Source organism: Alexandromys fortis, unplaced genomic scaffold, assembly GCF_014885135.2.
Source record: "Alexandromys fortis isolate MF-2015 unplaced genomic scaffold, M_Fortis_MF-2015_v1.1 scaffold_62, whole genome shotgun sequence".
NCBI classification, from domain to species: Eukaryota; Metazoa; Chordata; class Mammalia; order Rodentia; family Cricetidae; genus Alexandromys; species Alexandromys fortis.
The window spans coordinates 2,042,981-2,060,293 of record NW_026067942.1 but is presented as its reverse complement, the minus strand read 5'-3'; the positions used below and the strand labels follow the sequence as shown (position 1 = coordinate 2,060,293).

The 17,313-nt window shown below is 46.9% G+C and overlaps 1 protein-coding gene across 3 annotated transcripts in view; it reads left to right on the top strand.

Annotated features, from left to right (window-relative positions):
- Positions 1–1,434: 1,434 nt before the first annotated feature.
- The window catches only part of Tgfb2 (transforming growth factor beta 2), an 82,100-nt gene continuing 66,221 nt past the window's right edge, over positions 1,435–17,313 (top strand). For 2 of the 3 annotated variants that reach the window (XM_050148219.1, XM_050148221.1), the window contains exons 1-2: positions 2,424–2,775; positions 16,071–16,154. In XM_050148219.1, the coding sequence (XP_050004176.1) occupies positions 2,430–2,775; positions 16,071–16,154 (430 nt within the window). In that variant the 5' untranslated portion in view covers positions 2,424–2,429. Of the gene's footprint in view, positions 2,776–16,070; positions 16,155–17,313 lie in introns of all 3 variants that reach the window. The other variant, XM_050148220.1, reaches the window with a different exon arrangement.

The following is a 17,313-nucleotide window of genomic DNA, read 5'->3' as shown; positions in this document are numbered from 1 at the left end:
TTTTGTGTTCAAGGTGGGTGGGCAAGTGATAAGAGAGGACCTTTTCCCCAGGATTCTTAGAACATAGTCGGTGACGGTGGGAATCTTGGTTCTGTAAGAGGGCAGTAGGCTATTCAGCATCACTCACTGACCGGACCTCGGGATCCCTGTTTGTCAGACGTTCAGGGACTGGTGTTTCTTTGAATTGCATAGTGAGAGAGAACTCGGGCAACCTGGCAATGGGCCTTCCCTGCAATGTCCAGCCCACCACTTCCTGTTCTCTGCCATAACAGATGTCACTTCCTATGGCCTCTGTCTCCTTGTCTGAGGAATATAAATAATACTCTTCATTGTTGTGTTAATGTATGCCAGCTATCATTATTATTTCTCCAGTTCCCTCTATTACTAATGTAGCCCCTTCCACATGCATCTCCTGCATACATCCCTAAAGGCTTGGGTTGTTTTGAACTAGGAAATGACTGAACCAGGAAATGATACAGAGATCTTGACTTTGGGGGAATGATCAACAGTTTCCAGTTTAAATTATCTGTCTAGTCAGTGTAGCCACAGAGTCATTGCTAAAATTGAAATGTTGACTTTGACTAAAGGTGAAAAGAAGGAACAGTGGCAAGAACAATTCCGGTCTCCGTCTAGTTTGGACAGGTTGGTGTAGAGAACGTCAGGCTAGGAGCACTATGTAACAGTAGACGTCAAACATTGAAAATCCAGGTCTCCCAGGTGTGTGCTGTGGGCAGAATGAAGACGGTAGATAATGCCCGTCTAGGAAGAAAGGAGAAAGCCATACAAGAAGCGAGTTCACACGAAAGTGATGATCCCCTTATTCAGAGCAGTGAAACAGAGCATGCTTTGGGCGGCATAGGTGCATCTGCCTTCTGCTAGTTCACAGACAAACAAGGCTAGGATGTAAACAGACATATAAAAATCAGGGAGGCTGCGAATGAATGAGCCCCACCGTGGAGAAACGAGGTGCTTAGCTGCCTGCCCCTCCACAGACAGTCCTCAGTGATCACGGTGACTGCTGCAGATCTCCCTTGCCAGTCGCCCTCCTCCACGGGCCGTCCCCTTTTCCACACCCCCTCAACGGTCGAGTGCTCTTGGTCTTAGTAACAGAGGACTTCTGACTGTAATCCTAGCGCGTCACTTTGTTGAAGGCAAACACGTGGTTTGGGGAGCACTTATAAATCTCTGCTCAGGGCAGGATCGTGATGTTATCTGCTGGCAGCAGAAGGTTTGCTGGGAGCGGAGCTGCCGAAGCTGCCGGCCGGAGAGCCAGAGCGAGAGAGTGAGAGAACAAGCAGGGAGCTCTGAGCCTTAGGGCAGGCGGCAGGGATGAGGAGCAGAAGCATTAGGGTTTAAGGAACCGGCGTTCTGGAGCAACCCGGCTGCAGAGAGGAATAGGTATCAGCAGAGGTCTATTTTAGGGTCGCAAGTACGGTCTTACCCTAACCGAGAAAGTGCAAGCTTGCGGGGAGCCAGGAGAGGCTGGGGAAAGGGTGCGAGTTGGCGTCCCGCAGCCAAGGCGCCCAGGAGGCGGTGTTGCTCCACAGTGGGTGAAGGAGGTGACCGATCTCTGTCGCCCCGTGGCCGCCTGGAGCAAGAGGAGGAGGATCTGCTGGACGGAGCTGGAGGCTAACCCCCTTTGCAGGCATCAGCGGCGGCTGCAACGTGGAGCGACCCAGCCGGGTGTAGGCCACAGCGCGGCCGCAGGAGCAGGATCGTCGCTGCCTGCTCCGGCCTCGGCGGATCTCCGGGGCGGACAGTACCCCCACCGAGTCCCCAAGAGAGCGGTGCCGGGGCGCATCTGCCTCCCCGCGGCTCGCCAGGCTCGCCCTCGGCGCGCGCACACGCACGCGCGCGCACATCCACACGCACACTCATCCACACACGTGTGGAAGGCAGGGCCGAGCCGCTCGGTCTTTGAACATCTCAGTTAGAGCCCGGAGCAGCCCAGGCCGCCGCTCTGCGCTCCCTGCGGCCCTGAGCTCCTCCTGCCATCCCCCGGACCTTCTGGACTCTTCCCTTTTGGCCTAAGGATCCGAGTTCAGATCCGCCACTCCGCACCCGAGCCTGACACACTGAACTCCATTTCTTCCTTTTAAGTTTATTTCTACTTCAGAGCCACTCACCCCCTCCCTTCTAGGGGAAAAAACAAACCTTTCTTACTCCTTAAAGCCCCCTCCCCTTGAGCATCGCATATTAATATCTCCACGTTGGGAACGCGCTGCATTTTCTTTTTTAAAAGGAATTCCAGCCAGAGACGTTTTTCTATTGGGCATTGACTTTCGATTGCTTTGCAAAAGTTTCGCATTAAAAAACAAAACAAAACACAAAACGTTACCTGATCCGCTCTGAGAATTATTGGTTTCTTTTTATATTTTTTTTCTTACTTTAAACAACAACAGCAGCAACGTTTCCACCTTTTAAAAAACATGCACTACTGTGTGCTGAGAACCTTTTTGCTCCTGCATCTGGTCCCGGTAGCGCTCAGCCTGTCTACCTGCAGCACCCTCGACATGGACCAGTTTATGCGCAAGAGGATCGAGGCCATCCGCGGGCAGATTCTGAGCAAGCTGAAGCTCACCAGCCCCCCGGAAGACTATCCTGAGCCGGACGAGGTCCCCCCGGAGGTGATTTCCATATACAACAGTACCAGGGACTTACTGCAGGAAAAGGCAAGCCGGAGGGCAGCCGCCTGCGAGCGCGAGCGGAGCGACGAAGAGTACTACGCCAAGGAGGTTTATAAAATCGACATGCCTTCCCACTTCCCTTCCGAAAGTAAGTACAGTTTCCATGGTTTTCGCCTTTTCCATCCCCGAGTCTAAGGTTGGCCCAGAGCTCCACAGACCCCACAGCAGCCCCAGGCGTTCGCCCTTTCCTTTCCAGGTCCCCAGGTCCCAGTTGTCCCCTTTCCTTTCTGTCCTTCGCTCCTTCCACTATCTTTCCTGTTGTAGGATAGAGATCCGCAGGTTTGCAACTTCACCTTAACGTTTTATTTTATTTTTTTCTCTCTATAATCCCCTTCCCCCAAATGCCCCAGCCCCCCCCCTTTTTTTTAAAGGCGTTTGGATTTCTCCCTAGTCTCTGGTCCACAAACTAGGGAGTCAGCTCCCTTCTGTCAAAAGGAAAGCGCTTTCCCTATGACTTTAGGCTAGGGGGATCGTGATAGACGATCTTTGCTGGGTTGGCGTGGGGTGGGGGGTGGGGGTGTCCTCCAACTGGTGCACAAAGAGTTAAAAAAAAGTGCCTCCAAACTAGCTTTCCTAAAGGTACCCCTTTTCCATACTGACATATTTGGGGGTTCCCCAAGTCTTTGCTATTGTTTCTCACTGCCCGAAGAATGTCAGCATCACCAACACCAAATGCGCGCGGAGTGTTGGGGGGGGGGCACCGAAAACCCCTATAATCCTCGATCTTCTGTTGCTGTCTGTAGGTGTTTTCACACCCCTCCCCTCGCAAAACCGTGTAGCCAAGTCCCCTTCTGACCTCACGTGGAGAGCAGAAAGGATAAAAAATACGGTTCTAACTGGTCTGAAGTAGCTTTCACTTCCCGGTCTGTTTTTCTAGCTAGCCCTCACTAGGCTGAGAGCAGGTTTTTCTTAGGGGCTTCTCCAGTATCTTTTTCAACCTTAACTCGTCTGCTCCAGCACTTTCTTAAGCAGGGGGGACTCTTTTGCATTCTGAAATCGAATCTAGGAAAGACAGCTGATTTTTAAAAAATTTAAATTTTTATCCTGTTTCCCTGCGACCAGGATCCTCAAAACAGCTGGCATACAGTAGCAATGATTTATTGTGGAACTCTGGGGGGAAGGGAAGAAGTACCGTTAATGTGTTTTTTATTTCAGAGTTCTTTAAAACAGGCAGGGGGAGATTGCGACCTCAGCAGCGACAGTATTGAGTGGTTACCTGAGAGGGTTAAACACCAGGAAGAAACCCTAAAAGAAAAAATAAAAACTTCACCATGGGCTGTGTTCCAATTCCCGTCATAAACTTTTCATTGGCCGGCCCTTTTTCTCCTCCCCTTTTCATGCCCTATATCCTCGCTGGCTGCCTCTCTGAAGCCTCAGTGTCTTGCCTAAATAGATAATGCAGCCATCTTGGTAATCTTATCCCAGAAGTTAGAATTGCAGGGTGGTGCTTTTCTCTTCTAATATTTATTTTTAGTTTGACGAGCCATGGCTCTTCAACTTGCCTTGTCTTGTACTTGGTGTCCTCAGAGTGTCTACCCATGTGTCTACCACCCTCTCTGGTCACTTTTTTTATCCTGGAGCATTTCTTGTTCTTTCATGGCGTAACCGACCTAGGGAACCCTGCCCGGCAGGATGGTTTTATTATCATAATTATGGTCCTAACCCACTACAGTGGTGACACTTACACTCCGCCCTGGCCCTGTTTTTCCCCCTTGGGAAGTAAGGCTTTTATTTGGGGTGGAGCCACAGCCAGGCTAGGGAAGAGAGTTCATTGTAATTAGTCTAGAACCACTGAGGCTGCGCGAAAGGTTGAGTCAGTTAGCTTTCTCCTGCATGTGTGTGCTGATTCTACCGATATTTGGACTGATAGTCAGGTATGTTATATGGGGGCTGAAGAGCTCCTCCTTCAGTGTTTACATGCAAACACTCAGATTAGCTGCCAGGATGTTTGCCAAGACCGTATTGCATAGGTGTGGAAGGACTTGCCAAGCAAGCACTTAAGTCTGATGAATGAAGGTGAGCCAAGACAGGACAACCCAGGACCACGGCCACGGGCAAATTATAAACATTCCTGGTTTATCAGGAAGATTCGAGAGCATCATCTAAGATTAATGTGTGGATTCTCATCTTTATCCCATCCCTGAACCTCCAAATAAATGAAAACCTAAAAACTGCATGCACGCGCACACACACACACCCATTTTTATATATATATATATATATATATATATATATATATATATATACACACACACACACATGTGCTATCATATTTTCAGAGAAAAAAATAGAGATTTAAGAAACCTGTGTTCAGTGCAGACACTTAGAAGTGGAATGTCATATTAATAGTAGATTCAACACAACTGTGCAGGCACTGTGGATAATTTTATAGAAAGTAGGTTAACTGACTTTCCAGGGCTGAAAAGTCCTGGGATATAGTGAGAGCTTCCAAAAAGGAAGGAAGGAAGGAAGGAAGGAAGGAAGGAAGGAAGGAAGGAAGGAAGGAAGGAAGGAAGGAAGATCATTTCGTTGTGTTTTTAAAGAAAAGAAAACTGAAAGTACAGCCATGAGCAGAGCGGCTCCCACGCCAGCTTTCCCTCTCTCCCTCCTCAGCACTCTCTGCCTGGCTTGGGACTGGGCTGTTGCTGCGGTGCCCGAAAGGAGGGCGTGTGCCTGCTGTGCTGTGCAGTGAATCTGAAGAGGGCCACAAGTGCACAGAGGAAGGCATGGGAAAGATCACTGCTTCTTCTTTCTTTTCCTTTCCCCCACCATCTTATTAGTGTTCAGGGAGTGACTTCAACTCAAGTATTACAAATATGCCCTAATTGTACTTGGTGACTATATATCACCACAGATGGTTGATAGCCCTTCGCGGGACATTTTATAAAGTTCAAACTCAATATTTTTAGCAATGTGGAGATTTAAAAGTGAAAATATAAGAGATATTGTATATGCCCTCAGGCATACTTTGTCTTAAATATTATCCTTGGCCAAGTGTGCTGTATAAATAAAGTAGATATTAATAGAACTGGCCAGATGCCAAGCTCCTAGTATGAATTTTAGCCAAGAATGTATTTATGGGGTATAAATAATACTATGTCAACATTTAAAGAAGGGGTCTGATTAGTTTTGCATTTCTTCATATTGATCTTTTCACATTCTGTTAGTTTAAGACGCAAAGTGGAGCTGTGTTGGAGTTTACTGATAGCTTGCCCAGCAGTAGTTAGTGATGTCAAACACTTTGACTATTCCCTTTGAAGTTCAAGGTGCAGCTATTCAGAAGATGCTGTGCAGGGCTTTCGAAATTCTGAAAAAGTGACTCTATTATGTCTAAGAAGAATCTAAATTGATATTAAACCCCATGGAGACGTGGTGGGGAAAGAGGAAGTCATTTTCTTTCTTTCTTTCTTTTTGTCTAATTTTATTTGTTGGTTGGTTGGTTTTAAGTTTGAGGCTTTCCTATGGCAAGAAAGCAATTCCTGAGCTATATCCCAAGCCCGGTCTTGTTAATATGGGTCTCATGATATAGCTCACGCTGGCTTTAAACTTGTCATATAGTCTAGGAAATCCTCAAACTCATGACTCTCTGGCCTGATGGTCCCCAGAGCTGAAACTACAGGAGTTCACCACGTGCTTGGCTTCTCCTCTCTACTTTCTTCTCAAGAAAGCAGGCCCATGTTATGGGTCTAACTGTGGCAGCTTTGCTCCTGCCCTTTCCTCCCCCTACTCCACAAGCTTCTGCTGTGGCAACGTCTGAAAATAGCTTTCTTCCTCTGGAGGTGGGGTGCTGCTGCTGGTCTTCCATCCTATCATAATGAAGACGGCAGCCTTATCATATACCAGAGAATTATCCAGCTTCCCATGGTGGGAAGCCACAACTCCCTGGTGGTTAGCTTGGGTACTGTTTTAAAAGCAATAGCAACAATAGAATATCTTTACCATCAAAAGATATTAAAATAAAATCATCAAATAGAGAATTATCAGAATAGAGTATGGATTAGGCTATTTTGTATGGCATATATGTATGACTATAATATTGAAACTCATATATGAGAGACAATCAAGTTTCCCATTCACTGACCTTCAGCAACAGGGTTGGGTCTCTCGTTTACTAGGAATGCCAGTCAATATCAGACATATGCCAGTCAGCACATAAGAAAAAAGAATAGAGGAATTATCTTGGATTTTTTAGTCTGTGTTAATGAAGAGTGGAATCTGTAACCTGGGCAAGCCAAGGAAGTAGGTAGCCATGTTGGCTTATATCTCTTAGTGGATGGAAGTATATATCCTGGAAATAGCACAGTTAGATATCCTTTGTAATTCTTTCACAGGAAGGCTAAACATTTAATACTAAACAATTCTCCTTTTCTGGTAGCCCAGTAATTTTCCAGGCGAAATTGTGGGATGTAGAATGACTACCAATGACGTGATGGTTTTGAGAAACATGACTTGGTATTCAAATTATGAGTCTGTCTTTCAGTGTACAGATTGCTGGTCTATTGGGCCAACTGCCCAACGAAGGGGAATATTAGCAGTAGCTTTGCTTTGAAATGTGTTCTTATCTTCTCTCCTGAAAGATTCTCTGTGTGTGTTTGTATATGAATTATGTGTCAGAGAGAGGAATGGGGGTTGGAGAATAAAGACTGGCTTGGACCTCTTGGCTTCCATAAAGTCATTAATGCACAGCAGACCAGACTTTAATTCCCGCTTTTTATTGCATTGTGGCCAACACTCCTTCTAATGCCTGGCTGTGGTTACACTTGAGTTCCTCTGCATTCCCCTCCTTCAAGAGCGGACTAGGTGAGAGAAGCCTCAAATTAAAACACGGTTAATAACTGAAACAGGCAGGTAGTTTTTGCTGCCCCATGAGGCTGTTGCCTCTCCTGAGTAGACCTCCATGTTTTAAAGGCTAGGGGGTTCCCCAAGATTAAAGAGCAGGTGTGGTCCACTTAACCACACCGCTAGGTCTCCACAGCGCCCCCCGTGGTCAAGGTGAGGAGGTGCAGGTGTTGAAAGTTTGCCTCTTGCAAAGATGCTGATGTAACCTCCTCAGGCACCTTCCGTGTGAAGATATGAAAGAATGACAGATGGTTTTTCCTAGAGGAAATGGAGATGTGAAAAAGGGGGTAGTGACTCACTGCTGAACCCACATCAAATCTGGGTTAGAATCAAGGAGGTCAGCGACTCCGGGGCCTTTGCCCAGAGATTACAACACACTCCAGGCTGCAGTTTTAGAAGGTTCGGGAAGGCAGGGCGGAGGCGCCTGGGAGAAGGGTGCAATGATAGGTTTCTGGCCCAGGTCGTTCTCCCTTGTTCCTGCCATGTCCTTCACAAGCCCCCAAGTGAGGTGGGCAGCAAGCAGGTTCCTGCCCGGAGCAGCCCTTTCCGCGGTCTCCTCGCTTTTCCGGTCTGTCCTTCAGCCTCAGCAAGGAACCCACTTGGCAATTTCCCGGCAGCCTGACGAAATGTGGCTTTGGCTGAGATAAACAGATGTTTCTGTTGTCATTTTTAAAAGCATCTGGTGTGCCTGTGTTCTGCTCTTTAATGTATTTTAAACAGAGATAGTAGTTAACCCAGAAATTCATTGTTCTCTGGGTATTTTATTTTACATTTAATAACATGTTAGGGATTCTGGGACAGGCTTGTTTAGACCAAAAGGTTTACCTCCGCCCTTTGTTTAGAAGAAACTCTAGAGCTGCCTCGGGTGGGTGGTTGTTTCTTTTCTAACCTCTGATAGCCAGAAGCGGGTGTTTGACCCTACTGCCTCACCGCCATGCCTCACCGCCATGCCTCCTGTGTTGGCTGGATGACCCAGACTCTACATCAAGCCTCCTTGACTCCTGGCTCCCAATCCAAATTGCCCCTTGCCCTTCAAGGTGATGGGTATTTGTCTCCCTACCTAGTACCCGCTGTGTTTTTGAGATTTGGCAGACCTCATTTCCCCACTGAGCCACCTGCTTCATTCAGCAGATTACAGAGGTTTGGGTGTGAAGGGGCCCTAGGCAGGTTCTGCATTTAGCAGGCCTTTGCAAGCCGGTCATTATTCATTGACTTTAAAAGGTACCACGGCATTACCCACCACTAGAAGGGGAAGACGACTCCTGTTCATTCTAGTGCTTGACTGGTTAGCATGGATCTCGGAGGTATTAAGATGTGACGCCCCGGGGACCACTTCTGCTGTCTTGGGATGTCTTGGCATACATACCCACATCATTCTGTAGAAGTTTCATCCAGTGAATCCAGGTCCCTTGTTCCCTGTGGCTGTTTCTCAGGCGGCCTTTAGGCCTCAGCTCTTTTAAGCACTTAGCAATTCTAGACCAGAGGTCAGCTCTGCTTTCTTCCTATTCAGCCCGTCCCCTGACCAAATCTATGCCTGAACACTAGATTCTGTCAACCTTTTCCTTTTGCCCTTTATCCAGACATTTTCATGTCTCCGGGACCTGTTTATGTTGTTTCTACTGGGTGAACTGTCTTGAACCAGTTTTGAAGATTCTTGTAGACTTAAGAAAATGGCTCCTCCGTAAGAGACCATCTCTGGTTTTTCTGAATACATGTAATTGGCTCCTTCTGCACCCCAAGATCTTGGCCCTGTTGTTAATTTCTTATTTCTGCCTCCTTTCACTATTTTGCTTAGTTGGGTTTGAGATGCCCTGAATCCTCTCTGTTCTTACAGAACCTAACACGTTGTCCTTGCTCGGTAAATGTTCAATGAGTGAACATTATCTCTTGAGTAAGACCAAGCCTCCAAAATGACCTGCGCCAGGAAACCTAGAGGTAAACCTGTTCCCCTTAAACATCAGGGATTAAAGGACTCAGTGTCTCTGTACTGAGGCAGCACAAGTTCCTTTCCTGGTTCTGCATTTTTAGGGAATTATACTGACGTGGACAAGAAGAAGCTGAACCTTTACCGGGCACTTCTGTGTGTCAGGCCTGACTTTAAATATTTACACGGGCCTCATTTCATTTTTGTAAGTCACGCACTGAAGTTGACCCTAGCATTTCCATTTTGACAACTGAGGATCCAGATATTAGTATATCAGTAATATGTTCTATACATAAAGGGTTTGCTCACTGATGATAATAACGGCCCTAACACCATTACTTTTCTTGTTTGTTTGGTAAATATAGGGTCTTAACCTGCAGGCCAGACCTTGGAATATGCAATCCGGGCTACCTTGAACTCTTTACCTTACTGCTCATCCACATCAGTAGGACTAAAGCCGTGGCTTTGAAGGCTGGATCCAGCCCATTCCTTAGCTTTCCAGCCTCATGGCTGAGGTACCGGCTGTAGCCATTTTTATTGCCACAACTCTATGACATTTCAAGGTCCTTGCCAGCAAACAAGCTAGGAATTACAGTCATGTGCCACCATGAGTAGCTTAGTATGGCTTTTCTTGACCTGGCATCACTGGTCAGTCCATCTGAGGATGACTCTGTCCTGTGGAGAATTGGAAAACAAATATATCTCTGAAGATTACACAAAATTGGAAGGTTTTTTTTTTTCCTTCAACATGTTCAACTTTTATCTGTGCACTTGGTTGATAGTAAAGTTATGATTTATCAAGTCCTTGGTTTGGACCTGTACTGCAACCCCTCCCAAACACTTTATGATACTTGCAGGGAATAATTGATTTGGGAAGGCAAAATGAGTCTGAGTTTTAGAGCTAGACAGACCCAGTAAGTAGAAGCAAGAGAATACTTGGAAGGACATTGCAGCAAGAAGAAAGGGAAGTGGGGCTGTAAAAATGGGGTCATATCTTGACTCACAATGTGTCCTTCCTGGTATAGGCTTTCAGAGCTGTGACACTGACATCAAAGTCTGGCTTTGCTGTTGCTCGGCACACTTCTTCTGAAGCCTGGGCCTCAGTTTCTCAGTGTGTAAGCATGAAGAAAATCACAGCTGTTCCTAGGGTTGTGACGCGCGGGTGTAGCAAGTGTGATGGGAACAGCTTCCACAACGGCTTCACCTTAGGGCCAGGTCTCACCTCACAGCAGCCTGTCCCAACTCCCCCAGTGAGCAGGAAGCCAGCCATTTGGAGAGAGTGAGGAGCCGGGTCAGACAGTGTTGGTCAAGCAGGGTAGATGCACTTTCACCAGAGACCACCTCTGGCCTAGCCCTGAATAGTCAGGTACAACTACAGCCAGTGAAGGAGCTTAGAGAGTGAAAGTCTCAAAGAGGAAGCTGGCTGAGAGGGCCAGAAGGGACTTCTCAGGAGTCCTCCCAGATGATCTGAGGAGGAAAAGGAACCCACACCAGTCCTGCACCTACTCTGAGCCCTCTGGTCTTGGCTAATGGTGTACTGTATGGTGTTCCTCAGTGGATCTGTACCCTGGATTTCTTAGGACAACCTAGGAACACTGCTCACTGGTGCCAGAACACTGCTATTCAGGAGGAATCGGACTGAGTTTAGGTCTTTTAGAAAGAGGAGAGAGTTTCATAGAGCCGAGCAAACCCTGTCCCGTGGACTGTTACCATCCCTTCGTCCTCTCAAGCAGCACTTGGATTCGTTAGGCCTGATAAGTTAGAAATGTTTGGCTTAGATTTTTCTTTAGCCACAATGACTTGAGAAACCAAAGGCAGATGGAAAATACTCCGTGGATGTTGTGAAGCCCAAGCCGTCTGAAAATAGTTTGAATGCGTTTCCAACCCTCGGCAGGCAGCTGTTCTCCTTCACTCTAGCAGGCTCCGTGCATCTCCGTTCCCAGGGAGAGTGTCTCCTCTGTTGCCTCAGGCCTTCCTGGCTCTTTCCACGCTGGTAATTAGGAGTCAGGTTCTTCCTGCAGAGGAGACTCCACATATCTGAAGGCACAGTCATGGAGTAGCTATGTGAGAACTGCTCTCTGGCGATGTTACTTTCAGGAAATTCTGCAGGATCTTTCCAATCTCATGAAAGAAAAAAGAAAAAAAAATGCCACGACTTGGATTCTGGCTCTGTTCACGTGGCTTTCCCTATCTTGCCCACAGCACACTGACAAACACCACGTATGTCTCAACAAGCTAGTTCACAGATCACCATCCATTCATAACCTCGGGCTGCCGTAGGAACCCTCATTCCTTCATTCTCGTGAACAAGAATGCTCCGTTTGGCTCCAAGATACGAGCTGACAGACCGCAGGACTGGCGAGCTCTGCAGTCCTTCCGCCTGAAAGCAGCAACAGCAGAGCATCAGGTGGTTGTCCTTGGTGGACTTTTGACAGCGCGGGGATGTAGTTCTTATTGCCCAAGTGTCAGTGGGGTATTCTGGGAAATGCAGTCTAATCTTTAAGCTTTGGGCTGGTTTCCTTGTTGGTAATGTCAGTGCTTCTTAGGTCAAGTTTATCACCGATCACTCTGTCTGCCCCAGATGTGGTAGGACTTTGCCATTTCTCCATTTGGGGAAATTCTTTTTTTTAGGGGGCCATTCATAGTTCATCCTCCAGTTCAATCCCGTTTTCACTTCCGCTTTGACATCTTCATGGTCGTACTGAAACTGTTCGTACTTGATTTATAACAGAGTTCTGTAATTGAGCAACTAGCTCAGAAAATCCTGAAAAGTGTCGACGGTGTACTCTGACCCTAGGCCAGGAGAAAAGAGCAGTCCCAGATAAAGGCTGTTTCTCTGTAGAGGGGAAGGATTTATTGAAGAAACCATCCCCTGGGATGTCTCTCTGTTAGTCTAGCTTTCCACATCTGAGTTCATCCCTTGGCATTTGAAGCTCTGGAAGTTGAGAATAGGGACAGAGGATGCTACCAAACTCCTGCCTGGTCCCAAAGTGGTGGGGCAGCGCAAAAGCTGAGTTATAGCCTGCGTTCCTGGCACTGAGACAGCAGGTACCACATTTAGAGATGACTGTGAACCCCCTAGGTTAGTTGTTCCTTTCTCTCACCATCTTGTTTATATCGGAGACATCTTGAAGCATGAAAACAACACAAACAACCACAACAGCAGACCTTGCTGATCTGAGCAGAGTCAGCCTTTCTGCCTCTCCATCGAGTTGTTCAATGTGTTAGCTGAAGTCACTAGGCGGGCCTAAGGGAACTATGCCCTGAAGGTCACTTTTCTTCCCTGGAAACCCGTGCTTCCTGTTTCTGTGGGCTACAGTGGTGGGCACAGTCTGTCTCGGAGGGGGGCATAGTCCAGAAGAATCCATCCCACTGTCAGAAAATATCACAGTAATGAAACTGTGTATGGAGCCAGCTCTGTTTTCACAAGTGTTCACGGCACGGAAAGAGGGCCTTGAGTGAAGCCCCTAGTGTGTAGAACATTCTCAGAGCAGTTGAAAGTCGTAGTAGTTCAGTATTATGAGGAAATGGTAGCGCCCGGTTGTATAATTATTCTTATTGAAAGAGAGGTACTGTGGGTGTCTATATGGAGAGTATGGGAGGATTTTTTTTTCAGGAGCTAATTTGACATGAAGTTTATTGAGACTTTGAAAAAGATATATTTATTTTATGTGTATGAGCATGCCTGCATGTACATGTGTGTACCATGTGTATGCAGTGCCCTTGGAAGCCAGAGGAGCATATAGGATTCCCTGCAACTGAAGTTACAAACCGTTTTGTGCTATTACATAGGTCAGATCCTCTGCAAGAGTAGCCAGTGCTCTTAACTACCAAGCCATCCCTTTGGCCCTGATTGAGAGTTTTAGATGCCATTAATTACACTCAACAAATTGCACACAGTATTCCTGGATGGTTTGTAAACTAGGTACCCTTGGCCTCTTTGCCCAGATAAGGGTTTCTGGAACCCCTTTGACAGCTGTGGGTGATAATCAGGAGGGGCGTGACAAAGGCTTGGTAATTTGCATTCATAATCAGCATCAGAGGGGACTCTTGGGCATAGTCGAATTTAAAAACTACCAGTCCGACTCTTTGCCACTTAGAACCAAGAAAGGCCTTTTGCTAAACCCCAGGGTCCTTCAAGATTAAGCAGCCAGCTAGAATAAAGAAAAAGTATCCTTTTGTAAGTTGTGGATTCATTGTCTTGCTTTCTGTCCTACCAGTCTTAGACCAAAACAGCACCCAGGACTCCCATCATTCACAGCATAGTTTTTAGTTACTTTGTAAAGTGTCTGCGGGAAACACTGTCTCCATCTTACAGTCTGTGTGGCTCGCAATCTTCTTTCCCAGTTTATGAGCATCCAGATCCTCTGAACAGTTTCCTCTCTGAATGTGTCTGGATTTCCCTGTCTTTCTTACCTCACAGTGTCACAGATAACCAGAGCTTCAGTCACCTGAAAACAGAAACCTGTGCATCCGCCTCACCACTTACACAATCGTGTGTAAGTTGTCTGTTGGCTGCTTAAACAGTGAGGACTTCTTTCTGTGGCCCGAGGAGTCCCTGTTGTCCCCGTCATTGCCCCACACAGTTTGTGATCTTACCCTCTGTGATGTCAGCTCCCACCAGAGATCCCTTTCCTGTGGCCCTGCTTAAAAACCACACAACAGGCAGAGGCAAAAGAACAGGACAGAAAGAAAAGGAAAAAAGGAAGGATATTGATATTTCAGCTCCTAGTGGAGCAGAGGCAAACCAAAGGTGCATACTTAAGGATTCAAGGGCAGCACTTCCTTCCCTCCCACCATTCTCACCTGTGTCCCTGAGGTCTGGATGACTGTGGGCAGGGTCAGCCATCTGAATTCAATGAGCAGAATGGCTGGTATCTCTGCTGTATCAGAGCTTGTACTGGCCTGAAGAAGGTGCTGTTTCCCAGGGAAAGGCCTTAGGTTTCCCCCCAAGAAATGCATAGGGCCATCACACAGAGGAACACTTGCTGCTGAGCCAGCAGCTCCCTCTGCATCTCTGCCCGCCTCTGATTATATTCCTTGAGATTTTTATTTAGGATAACTTTCAGCACGGCTCTCTGAAGGTCAGATATGAAAGAGAAAACTTGCTAATCTTGTGACAAACAGTTTATCCTCAGGGTGAGGGATCCCCTCTCCCTATCAGACTGTGGAGAAACTCTAAAAGTAAACAGCGCAGTTGCTTCCTGGGGGGAACATATGGGCGCAGATGTCGGCTCGAGGCAGCATATGGTAGCAGCATGTGCGGTGACAGGGTCATCACTAACCTTCACCTTCCCTGCCACACTGGCCATGCAGGGCCCCATTTCAGAACCAAAGAGTGTTCTGGCTTGAAAATCCGATCCACACGTGCGTGAGCATGTGTCACTGGGGTCTTGCTAGAGGGGTGGACTTTGGAGACGGTCAATTATATAGAGCATAGGAACGGCTGTCCCTGTCTAAAATGGCATGTGTGGAGGAGTCCAGGAAGCCTTTGTCTTATTAAAAGAAGGTTCCAGTCCATTCTGAAGGGCCTTGGTTACCTGTAGAAGATACACCCATCCAAGCATGCAGGCGGAAGGCACACAGATTCTAAACCAATATGAAGCGCTGGAAAACCTGTGTTCTTGCCTGACCTGGATGTAGGCACAGCTTCTGTCACCAGCAAACCAGATAACTGGAAGGCATGTGTCACTCAAATGCCTTGTATTTGCTAGGCTTTTAAATCTGCCATCTTTTTTGGGAGGTGGGAGCTAACATGTTTGTATTGTACATACAAAAATATGGGTAAGTTCGTGGAAAAATCAATGGATTTTAATCCCCATCTTCTCATGCAAAAAACCTGTTGGAGAGAAGAAAGCTGTTCCTTCGAACACACAGCAATGTTTTCTCCTCCCTTTGATATACAAACGTACATGTGTGGTTTTTTTTGTTTTTGTTTTTCAGTGTATTTTCTTTCTCTGAGAATAAGGCAGCAACCTTTAAATTCGGTTGCTGTGCATTAAATATAAAAGCCTGGGGGTGTCTGAATAGCCCAGCTCCAAGGAAGACATGTTTAATTTCTTTCACAATGTGCTAACTTTGAAATTGCAGGCCCATAGCTCTAAATCAACAGGCCTTTGGATTTCTGACCCAAATGTGAAAGGGTTTTGATATGTGGGTGAAAAATGAGGACAGGTGGTTTTTAAGAACAGCGAAACCTAGGCCGGCCAAACAAAAACTCAAGCTTTGTTCTTAACAATAGACTCTTTTGTCCAAGGGGGTCAAGACCTCTCTTATTCATCTTTAGTATAATTCAAGGTATTACTTTTCCCCAGTTCAGTATAAATTGTAAGTTGTTGTTTTTTTTATTAAAGCATGTCAAAGGGGCAGTTGCCTCGAGCAATGCGGGCTGCTGGGTACAGCATAGCAGGAGATCAGGGACTAGAAATCAGGGTGGGAGCCAAGAGTTTTGAGGGTTTATTGTCCTGCCCTGGTTATCAGATGTCTGCTATCTTGAGGGGTGGGGTGGGGGGATGGTAAGACTAGCCAGCAAGTCCCTTTCCTACTTGGAATCTTAGTGTAGTTCTGGGCTGGGCATGTCTTCAGTAAAATAGCTAATACCTGCTTTTTAAAACCCCTAGCTGTCTGCCCAGTTGTTACAACACCCTCTGGCTCAGTGGGCAGCTTTTGCTCCAGACAGTCCCAGGTGCTCTGTGGGTACCTTGGTGAGTATACTCATCCACTTTCTTCCTCCTTTGGCGTGGCGATACCGAGTCTTTTGTGTCTGTCTCCAGCGGGGAACTGGTCAGAGGTGAGCCAGGATTTCGATAGACAGCTTGTAGGTGAGCAGTCCCAAAAGTGCCTGGGATTTTCTAGTCGGTTTCCAGAGAGCTGATGACTAGCCCGGAAGTGACACACCGCTCCACGTGCAAGAATGACTACCAGGTGTGAGCTCTGTGTTAGGGATCACAGAGGGATTTAAAGTACTGAGCCATTGATCCCCACAGAGGCCATTTATCTGGGGGGCCCTAGAGTAAGGCGTGATTATTAATGGGAGCCCCCTTTTGCAGAGTTTGTTTGTGTCTGCGTTCCTAGTTTTTGATACACTGGAGCTGTTGAATTAATGCCTCTTGTAATGAAAGGTGATCCTTGCCCCTTTAAAGTGACAGAGGGAGGTTCCTGGGAGAGCCCTGCTCCTGGGAGAGCCCTGTTGACCCATCATCTCTAACCATCGTTGTGGACATGTCTGTGTTGTATGAGAAAATGAATTGTCATAGGGTAGACCGTCAACTAGCTGAACCCAGAGACCAAGTGTGAGACCCTTAGTTCCACATGTTAGAATGAGGGTCATAGAACAGCCAGTGTCCACTACCTTCTGATTTGGGACATCAGCTGGTTCCATTCATAGTGATTGAACGCCTACTGTGTCCTGGGCAGTGAGTCCGCAGAAATAAGATTTGAGCAAGCCAACACTCAAGGAATTCAATGACTGAGTTGTCTCTGAGCCATACACAGGAAGAAAGAAACAGACCAAGTTGGTGAGGACTCTTGACACGTACATGGAGGTCCTACATAGGCACAGACAGGATGGTTTTACTGCCCTGGCTGAAGCCTGATTCTTTGGATATCCCATGTTGCAACAACCTGCGATGCCCGGCCTCAGTTCTTGGGAACTACTGTGACTTAGAGTGGCCGAAACGGATTTTTTTCTAGCACAAGGCAAAGCAATAGCCCAGTTCTGTGAAGAGTATATGCTGATCATTTTATTTTGGTATAGAAGGCCTCACAGTGGCTGGAGGGAACAATGGGAGTCAAAACAGTAAAATGTTCCATCTCTGCTGGGCCAGCTCTTGTGTCAGACAGGTTGCATTTGGTTTCTAAGTT